Source organism: Hippocampus comes, unplaced genomic scaffold (genome assembly GCF_001891065.2).
Source record: "Hippocampus comes isolate QL1 unplaced genomic scaffold, H_comes_QL1_v1.1 scaffold64, whole genome shotgun sequence".
In the NCBI taxonomy this organism is placed as follows: Eukaryota; Metazoa; Chordata; class Actinopteri; order Syngnathiformes; family Syngnathidae; genus Hippocampus; species Hippocampus comes.
Genome location: NW_017842053.1, coordinates 496,686 through 506,410, shown reverse-complemented (window position 1 = coordinate 506,410; position 9,725 = coordinate 496,686). Strand labels below are relative to the sequence as shown.

Here is a 9,725-nt window from a genome sequence, read left to right as displayed (position 1 = left end):
CGGACGGTTTTACAGAACACAACGCGACCATTGAGTAACAATTTCTCATCAAACCACGCCCAATGTATTCTAATTACCGTAAATGTGTGTGTGTGTGTGTGTGTGTGTGTGTGTGTGTGTGTGTGTGTGTGTGTGTGTGTGTGTGTGTGTGTGTGTGAGTGTGCGCGCGCGAGAGATCGTATTTTAGTTTAAAATCTGTTTTGTGGTTTGCTGAAAACGTTCACCAATTGCATGCTGAATATATACAAAATGAAATTCCATGTCTCACGCGAACATTCACGCAAATACGTAATATTTAACTGACGTAATGCAAAAAATGGCAACGAAACGTACGTCCGCGCGCCAAATCAAGACAGACCAAGTCGCGTTGGTGTGACGTCACAGACGTGACAAATATCAAACATAAGGAATGTTTTCAAACGTTTTTATTTTGTTTGTGTTTCTGCCGCTGGTGCTTGTCGGTCAATGGAATCGCCTCATTTCAAATTAAATCTTCGCCACGTTTAGGAAACGACAACTTCAAGGTTTGTCGCTTGAAATTACACATAGGACCCAGGCAATGGAAAACATTGCAGAGGTGGTTGGCGACATCAAATGATAATACATTTTTCTTTAAAATATTTGAAATGTCATGAAGGGAACTTTGCTGTTTGACGCGTGAGGTCGCAAAACTGGAAAGCTGACTTCGGGTTCTTTCGGCTTTTTCCGACTTTTCCCGACTCGTGTTCACGTCTTTCCTCTTCGATATAGTGAGGAGGCGTTGAAGTTTAGTTTGCCGCCAAGTAAATGTGCTTTTTTTCTCGACGAAAGGGTTTTAGTATGGCATCTTATCACGTTAAAATGCATCGCCGTTTTTTTTTTTTTAGAAAAAAAATACAATACCTTGAACCATTCAATTTTTCATTTATCTTCAAACAGCTAAATGACATAAAATTCTTTTAGTTTGTATTCTACTTCTTCTCTTTCTATTTTTTTTACCTACTAGTCCTGTTTCTTGTTCTACTATGTCTACTTTTGTTTATACTTCTCGTTTTATTTTTAGTTCTGCTGAGACCTCTTTCAATTCTACTTCAGTTTTGGTTCTACTTCTGTTGTCAGCTTTTTCTGTTTTTCTTCTTCTAATTCTATTTCTTGTTCGAAATCTACTTCTATTTTTTTTGTTCTACCTTTTCTGGTTTTACTTCCGTTTATGATCGTATTGTCATTGTGTTTGTATTTACTGCAGGCCAAGTGATGGCAGAGAACGTGAACTCGGAGTCGCTGTTAGGCGCGTTTAGTCGTTTCGCGGTCCATGGAGACACCATGGCCAGCGGAAAGGAAATGAACGGGAAGAACTGGGCCAAACTCTGCAAGGATTGCAAGATCATGGATGGCAAGAACGTCAACGGAACTGACGTTGACATCGTCTTCTCCAAAGTCAAGTGAGAATGTCTGCATCGCACCTTCCCCAAGCAGTAGTTCGGGGAGTGAAGTCAGGGTCTGTTATTCTGCTTGTGAGCATTATAGCGCGAGTTGTGGCCAACAGCAGCTTCTTGCAGTTGTTGAATTTGTTGAGTTTGACTGTCCCGTTTAATAAAACGTCTGAAAATGCATTCGCCAAAGTGGCGTTTGCCATTTATTGAATGGGACTGTTAAAACCAACGCAAAATGGAAACTCTCACAAGGAGCATGATTGAGATGCCAACACTGAACTAACTGCATGCTAAAGAACCAATGCAACCGATTCCAGGGTCTTGATGTCACTCACTTCGTTCAAGGTTGGGGAAAAACTGGTGGTAAAGGGCACTCCAGGCCTCCATCAAGTCATTGAGTCTTCAAGTGCGTTTGTGTATTTGTGTTCGTGTAGGCAGAAGTCATCCCGCGTGATCACCTTCAATGAGTTCTTGCAAGCACTGCAGGAGTTAGCGCCAAAGAGGTTCAAGGGCAAAAGCCATGAGGAGGCCATCACGGCCATGTACCAGCTGGTAGAGGCCGGAGAGCCCAGGAAATTTGGAGTCACGGTCAGGAAAACACAAAATACGACAACACAAGAACAAGAATCTTGTCTTGAGTTTTTACTGGAAAAATTACATGATTTTCTTCAGCGAAAAAAAAAAAGAAAATAGACAAAAAATTGGATTGGGAAAACAAAATCGTGAGGGTTAGCATTAGCATCGACGTTTGGGTTAGAATTAGCGTTAGTATTCTGTTTAAGGTGTAAAATTGTAACTACAGTCATGCCACTGTGAAGTGTGAGTGTATTGTCAATTTTTTTTTTTTTTTTTTTGGTGTTACTCAGAAGGCTGTAAAAGCTGGGGGCGTCGAACGTCTGACGGACACGTCATTGTACACGGGGTCACACAAGGAACGCTTTGACGAGAGCGGACGAGGTCGAGGACGCGAGGGCCGAGAGGACATTGTCAACGACTCAGGATACGTTAGCTCCTACAAAAATGAAGGGACGTACGATGCTAAAATGAGGGATGAAAAATGAATCCACTGCGTACACACAATCAGGAAGTATAAGCAGCCTTCAAGTTTGACCCCCACATGTTCAATGGGTGCTACTTCCTGCCAAGTGAAAGAAAATAAAAATCATAATTTAATTAAATACTGTACTTCCTGTTGCTACTTGTGTGTGTGTGTGTGTGTGTGTGTGAGTGATGCCGACAGAAAAAAGGTCTGTAACTGCCCATAGATGCCACACGATGGCGGCAAAGCACTTTTTTCCTATTAGACAACGCTATGGCCTGCCAAAATGAAGCTCTTAACTTCAGTTCAACATGTTCTTTGCACCAAGGCGAAGCCAGACGCCAAAGTAATATTTTGAGGCTTTTTTTGTAAACATAGTTGGTTCTCCCTAAAAAAATCCACTGATATCTATATACTGTACTGTTTAGTTTCCCGATTATATCCCAGCTAAATCGGGGTTTTTTTTGGGTGTAAGATATGTATTATCGAAATTCCCCACTACATCAAAGAAGTACATTTTTGACATCACATTTCCGCAGTTGTCAAAGGTCATCATCATTCAGTGTATTTTTTGGAGTTATGAATGTCAAAGAATGAATTGAGCTTGTATCTCAAAGCACTACTAGTACTGATCATATACTGTATTCAAACAAGGGTCTTATAAAATAATAAAAAAATGAATTGCAACTAAAAGACGCTTAAAGGCAGTATTTCTTGTAAATCATTTTATTCCACAATATAATTTTTGCTCCTCTGGGTACAAACATTCGATACAAGCTACGTATTTCAAAAAATATATTTTAAATATGAGACCCAAAAAAATATATTGATATAAACAATATATGGAAAGCATTAACAGATGGATTAGTGCTAAGCGTGATAGGGGAATTTTTTTGCTCCTGTCTCTTTAAGGCACGATGGTAGATGATGATACATTTTTTTAAGTGAGTAACATACACACCTACACACACACACACACACATCCTCCATATGTGCTGCATTAAAGAGCCACGACGATGTAATGTGTGAAGCAACACTGGGGCTGAGTGACCCACCGGCCGGCCTGTTGGCTAGCCTGTGTCCACATTTCCTGTTATTGGCGTTGGAAGTGCATCGGTGCAAAGTATAAACAGCTCGGCCACATTAACGACACCCTTTGAGGCAGCTTTTTTTCACACGCACACACACACACACACACACACACACACGCGCACGCACGCACTCCTAGCTATGTACATGACTTAATGCGTCTGAACCAAGCGACTCATTGGCAAGATACCCTCCCTGAAGCTTTCTGGGAAATTGTTACTCATGAGCACAACGGCACACCAACTTCTTGATTGTGATGAGGATGATGACGACGACGGTGGTGAAAAATGTCATTTAAAAACGTTGTAATATAATTGTGCCTCGGCTGGGTTTACATTATTTAATGTATCTATAGATGTTTCATGAATGTGTAGCTTTTTGATGAAATATGTTATAATATGATTTAAAAAAAAACCTGTGTATGCAAACTCAAATTAAAGCTAGATCTGATCCTGTTTGCGCATTTAAGCAAAATAAAACATTGCAAAATCCCACCGGCGTTTATGACTGCCAACACAATTGCATATTCATACATATTCATTCATGCATTGTTCAAACAGGCTCAATACATACTGTCGGATATCAAACCTGTTTGAATCTGGATTCAAACCAGATAATGTCATTTAACATGGTCAGGTGTTTATAGGTGTGTCACCTTATATCCAATTTGGACGAAATTGTCTATGTTCATACAGGCATTCAACACAATGTCAAATCTATCTCAGTCTGGATCCGATCCAGATAAGTCCTTTTAAGTATTTTAAAACTCTTTTTTTGTGGCAACTTAGAAGCACTTCTCTTGGTTGAGGTGTACACCTTATAGGACACACTAACGGAGTAAAACGTTCTGAAATGTTTTGTCTTGATCTCTTTTTTTTTTTTTTAAATCACAAAACCTGGCGGTTCAACAGGGGTGTGTAGACTTCTCCTATCCAGATATGAATGCTCAAATGGCTTGCCACAGTGCTGCGAAATTACAAAGTCATCACTGCGCGTCCACTCGGCTTCTTCATCGTCGTGCGGTGGCGACAGATTGCGAGCTCTCCTATTTTATGACCAATAACGTAAGGTATGGGAAATGTACAGTATGCTAGGCGGAGACAGACTTTGGCTGCGTTACGGCGGCAGGCGCTCAGAAGGCGTACGCCCCCACGATGACGGTGAGCCTCAGCAGGGAGCTGGAGTGGTAGTTCATGGTCAGGTGGTGCGTGATCATCTCCAGGTCCACCACGTACTCCCTGGGGCCCGACAGGGGCTTGGTGAGCACCAGCATGGCGCTGGCGTTGCTAGAACGCTGCGGGGGGAAGAAGGAAGGTAGTTCACTCACTTGGCCACGCCCATTAAAGGCACACATACACCAGTTGGGGCCAATTGATTCAAGTAGTGGACCGGTCCATTTTTTTTTTTACCCCAATTTTTGACCCAACTGTTCTTCAAGTGCATGATTTATACAATACAGTACTATTTTTTCAATTAAAACCATATCCCACCCCCCCAAAAAAGTTTTTTGAGGGGGAGGGGCTGGAATATCATTTTAATTCATTTCAATGGGGAAAATTGATTCATTGATTTTTAATTGAGTTCGGAACAACACATTGTTTTGTACAAATCTCAGCAAACCGTACGACTTACCCGGAGGAAAAAGTCACCCGCCTCATTACCGGCTTTGATCCGGAAGGTGTTGTGTGTGTTGGCGTAGATGTTGGTGGCTTGAATCTGGAAGATGTCAGCGGGCACGGGCCGATCGGCCTGGATGCTCATGTACTTGTAGACGATGGATGGCGGCAGGCCCTGGCACTTGGCCTGAGAGCGGCAGATGCAGCGGCTGCGCAAAGGCAAAGCAATTGTCCGACATTTAGTGACTGAGCGACAACGCCGGCGCAGAACGAGTGTGTGGCATTGACATACTTTTCCGAGGATTGGGTGTAAGGTGCCTCGCAGGGGTTTCTGGGATAGCAGCGGAAGCCGCCGTAGTAGTTCCAGCACATTTCATCGTCTTGGCAGTTGTGTGTGCCCGTCTCACACTCGTTCACGTCTGGTCATGACACCACAAAGAAACGACTTTGTGTGAAAATAATGGAACACATTAAAAATTGTCCCGAGGTGTGTGTGTGAGCCAGAACCAGTTCAGGGTCTACCCCGCCTAATGCCCGAAGACAGCTGAGATAGGATCCTGCATGCCCGCGACCTTCATGAGGATAAGCGGATTACAAAGTGGATTGATGGAGAGTATTTGTTCTGTTAAATTATTTTTTTTATTCCTAACAGTCTTTTATCTTCATTTCGATCTCATCAGTGGTTATCCGGCGATTAAGATGTTCACTTGGCGAGTTAGCTGTGCCTGCAGCTCGAAAATGCATCTTCCGGAATCAGAATTTCAGAATCCCTTTGGATATTCTGCTGGTGTGGTGACTTTCGAGTGCCTTATTGCCTGCCATGAGTGCGCACGTCATGCAGAGAAAGGTAGAAGAGCAAGGAGGAAGTAAAAAAAAGTTTGACTTGGTAGTCAGCGTGTGGACAGGGATTTTGTTCTTGCATGGCCGCTTTAGAGCGCCTCATTGTCATGGCCCAAAATAAAAATCCTGGCAAGGTTTTAAGCAGACATGTTTTCGCAGTTCAAAAATGTAGTCATGTGTAGGCAGAAGAAAGATGCTAGATGAAGTAGCATAAGTTTTCCTATGTCATAGCAGCATTTTCTGATCGACAGTTGTCATGTTAATCATGTTATTGATCATGTACTGCTCCAGATGATGTACGTGGCACAGTTGCTAGCTGAGTGGAGCTACTACGAACACACCAGAAGGTACCAAAATATGCAGCCTGCCATTCAGTAGTAGTTCTGGGGGGAATCCTGTACGGCTGACGCCAGTTACGCTAAGGGGCGTTAGGAGCAAGGCCGGGAAAAAAAATTAGCCCGGTCACAGGTAGCCCAAACCACAGATCTATTTGTGGAACAGCAACGTGAATTCATCTCCTTCCTCGCACAAACGGCACGATTCATGGACAGCCCTTGAGAGGCCTGCACCTGACTGAGGCAGTGGGGGCAAAAACATAACATCAAATAAATCCACTTCAAAAAAAACCAACACTGTGTGTGTGTGTTTGTGTGTGTGTGCGTGTGTGTGAATTCAGTGAGGTGGCTTAGAGGGGAGACACTGTGTTGATGTGTTGGTGGCTTGTTGTGCTGTTTCAGAGGGGAGGCCTCGTTCTAATCATGAGCCGCGCAAAATAATTGGTTCATTGATTGACATGGATTCTCTTGATTTTTCTGATCGGGTTAAAATGTGACTTACATTATTGCCTGTACTGTTAAAAATGTTAATGATAGAGGTAATAACAATGACAGCTCTGATCATGGTGACAAATCATATCCGCCTGAACACAGAAGAGGATAATCTCTCAGTTTTTACTGTGATCCTTACATGTAATCCTAAAACAGAAGTTCGTACACTCATTGGGAATCTCTTGTACAACACTAAACTAGTTCAAGTTCTGGATCGAGGACAATATAAACCTCATTGAAATTTGTACCAGTGTCTCAGATTAAATGGCTATGACCAGTGGTGTTTCCCAGGGGTCAATCCTGGGACCCCTATTGTTCAATCTGAACATGCTTCCATTAGGTCAGCTAATACCTAGCTAAAAAGATGACACTGAAATCTACATGTCAACTTGGATAGACTCCAGTTAGTGAGGATAAGCGGTATGGAAAATGGATGGATGAATGGATGGATGAATGGACTATAGCTTTAAGTAAAACTGGTCAGCGGCGCAAAAAATGGTTTAGGGAGTACTGGAGAAGACTGACTGATGGACGACGTTGCAATACCTTGACACAACCTGTTGCCCTGCAGCTGGTATCCTTCTGGGCACTCACACGAGAAACTTCCCGGACTGTTGATGCATTGGTACTGACACATGTAGCTGAAGAAGTTGCATTCGTCAATGTCTGCACAGAAAACATACAACATACATAATGACGTCATGATACACAAAAATTTATGGATAGTGAGCTTTCGTGTGTTTTTTTTGTTTGTTTGATTCCTTGTTTTTTAATGAACAAGAATTGCATTACTAACTTTCCGGATGAACTTAATTGTGAATTTTGCCATTCAGCTCCTTGTAGGAGAGCAGCAAGCCATGCAAAAAGCAGTGAAACACTGAACAGTTAGAGAAGGTCAAATTTTATGTTCATTCAGAAATTTCACCCAGAAAACCCAATGTTTCCAAACCTTTGGGAAAAGCTAGTGGCAGTGCATGTATGTGATGCATGGTGTTTACCTTGGCAGGAGACCAAATCCGGGGCCAGCTCGTGGCCTTGGTTGCACTGGCACATGTAGGAGCCAATCAGATTGTAGCAGTGGTGCTGACATGGATTCTGCGTGTCGCATTCGTTGACATCTGACAACGTGAGACAACGCAACTGGTTAGGATGCGCATTCTGCATTAATGAGTTACATTAATACACAGGTAGACAAATGCTGGGCTGGCAGTCTGTCAGCAGGAGGACCTAACACAGTTTCCCATAAAAGCAAGGGCTGTGTTGTACTGCACAAACAACACCATTGAAAAGTTTGAGGTCAATAATTCATTCTGACTTTTAATTTCACACACACTTTCTATTACCTATACCATACTCAATTTATCCCATTCATACAAACACTCTGTTGGAATGCGAGATGTCCGAACTTGTCCACTGTCCAGCCTGTTGTTGTTTTTTTCTCTCTTCCTCAGAATTGAGGTGACAAGCCGAGTTTCACTGCCTTATTCTTTATCTTCAACCCAAAAGCTGTGACGATCTGAAATCCAAAGTGATGCAACGCTGCCATCTAAAGGCACCCGCTTGTCATTACAGTGATGTCAAAGCTTGACTTTCACAGACAAGCCGAGCGAGATCCTCCCCTCCACGCCGAGCTGGTTAAAAATGTACTTGACAAAGATATTCATACGAGATGACGCATATAAATGTCCATGGCAGTGAATGAAATAATAACTTTTTGTTCATGAAGAATCTGTTGAATGTATACTTAGAATTATGGCAGCGGTGTCCCTAATAATTTGGCCTGCTTATTCCACCATGCCGTGCCGTGATTTAGTCAAGATGTGTGTGGTCTTATTTCCTGGTCCTCGCAAGCATTCTAACATACGCGATGACGATGACAACTAACGACTCCTGCGGTTCACTTGGCCTCCGTATTATTGAACCTGGCAGAAGATAAATAACGATGTCACCGTCAACGAAGCATACCGTGCTGCTTTTTTACTACTTCCAAACACACACACACACACACACGCACACGCACACGCACACGCACACACACACACACACGCACACACACACACACACACACACACACACACACACACACACACACACACACACATGCATACTCGTCCTCTGCGTGACTTACCAATACAGCTGTGGTTGTTGGTGGCCAACTGGTGACCTGCATTGCACTCGCAGTAGTACGAGCCCTGAGTGTTCACACACGTGTGCATGCAGTAGTTGGACTGCGCACACTCGTCTCTGTCTGCAGAGAGACACGCGCACACACACGCACCATGTGAACGGTTCCTTTGAGGGTCGTTCGATTTACAGTCCATCTGCCTGAAAGTCATGTCCGAGGCAATTCTTCAACGTGGTGAAAACGGTAATGCAGTAGTAATCGTAACTACCTCTGTAACTTCCTCAAAAAGAAAATATGGATGTATGTCATGGCTTTTAACCCTTTGGGGGATAGCGGCTACTACAGTGGACAGTGGAAAGTCATTTTCCGTTACGCAACTAGTATGCGAGGATGTATGTGTCACAGTTATGATGTTTTAGTAAATGAGAAAGACTGACCTACACATTGGTCTCTGTTCCTCTGATAGCCCGCAGGACACTGGCAATTGAACGAGCCCCTCATGTTGAAGCAAGTCTGCTCGGGCCCGCAAGTGTGCCGGCCTGTTGCGCACTCGTCTATGTCTGCGCTCCACACACACACACACGCACGCACGCACAAACACACGTGTCCTCAAACATATGGCAAACAAAGCCTAGCAATGCTACGCAAGATGAGGTTTTGCATCATGAAAACACTGTCGGGGCGAGGGGGTTGTCACTGGTTTGGTCATACACTACACGCATTGATAAAAAAAAAAAAAAAAAAAAAACAAACCAGGGGAACAACAAACACACCGCT

The 9,725-nt window shown here is 43.2% G+C and overlaps 2 protein-coding genes across 5 annotated transcripts in view; one reads left to right on the top strand and one right to left on the bottom strand.

Moving 5' to 3' along the window:
• Positions 1-397: 397 nt before the first annotated feature.
• tppp3 (tubulin polymerization-promoting protein family member 3) lies at positions 398-2,597 on the top strand. Of its 2 annotated transcripts, none has more exons than XM_019859895.1 (4): positions 398-524; positions 1,226-1,421; positions 1,847-2,000; positions 2,279-2,597. In XM_019859895.1, exons 2-4 carry the CDS (start codon positions 1,234-1,236, stop codon positions 2,471-2,473), a joined length of 537 nt encoding a protein of 178 aa, XP_019715454.1. In that variant the 5' UTR covers positions 398-524; positions 1,226-1,233; the 3' UTR covers positions 2,474-2,597. The 2 variants fall into 2 exon arrangements, with proteins under 2 accessions (XP_019715454.1, XP_019715455.1); XM_019859896.1 differs by lacking the exon at positions 398-524 and adding an exon at positions 553-577.
• Positions 2,598-3,161: 564 nt separating this feature from the next.
• Positions 3,162-9,725, bottom strand: part of efemp1 (EGF containing fibulin extracellular matrix protein 1) — a 23,363-nt gene continuing 16,799 nt past the window's right edge. For 2 of the 3 annotated variants that reach the window (XM_019859892.1, XM_019859893.1), the window contains exons 5-11: positions 9,386-9,508; positions 8,952-9,071; positions 7,822-7,941; positions 7,370-7,489; positions 5,449-5,575; positions 5,173-5,365; positions 3,162-4,834 (exon numbers count right to left, since the gene is read on the bottom strand). In XM_019859892.1, the coding sequence (XP_019715451.1) occupies positions 4,673-4,834; positions 5,173-5,365; positions 5,449-5,575; positions 7,370-7,489; positions 7,822-7,941; positions 8,952-9,071; positions 9,386-9,508 (965 nt within the window). In that variant the 3' untranslated portion in view covers positions 3,162-4,672. The remainder of the gene's footprint in view (positions 4,835-5,172; positions 5,366-5,448; positions 5,576-7,369; positions 7,490-7,821; positions 7,942-8,951; positions 9,072-9,385; positions 9,509-9,725) is intronic. The other variant, XM_019859894.1, reaches the window with a different exon arrangement.

Excerpts from the sequence above, each read along its gene's own strand:
- tppp3 (XM_019859895.1), top strand. The coding sequence starts at position 1,234 with ATGGCAGAGAACGTGAACTCGGAGTCGCTGTTAGGCGCGTTTAGTCGT. Across the intron at positions 1,422-1,846 it reads ATCGTCTTCTCCAAAGTCAA|GCAGAAGTCATCCCGCGTGA; the intron begins GTGAGAATGTCT and ends GTGTTCGTGTAG. Across the intron at positions 2,001-2,278 it reads CCAGGAAATTTGGAGTCACG|AAGGCTGTAAAAGCTGGGGG; the intron begins GTCAGGAAAACA and ends GGTGTTACTCAG.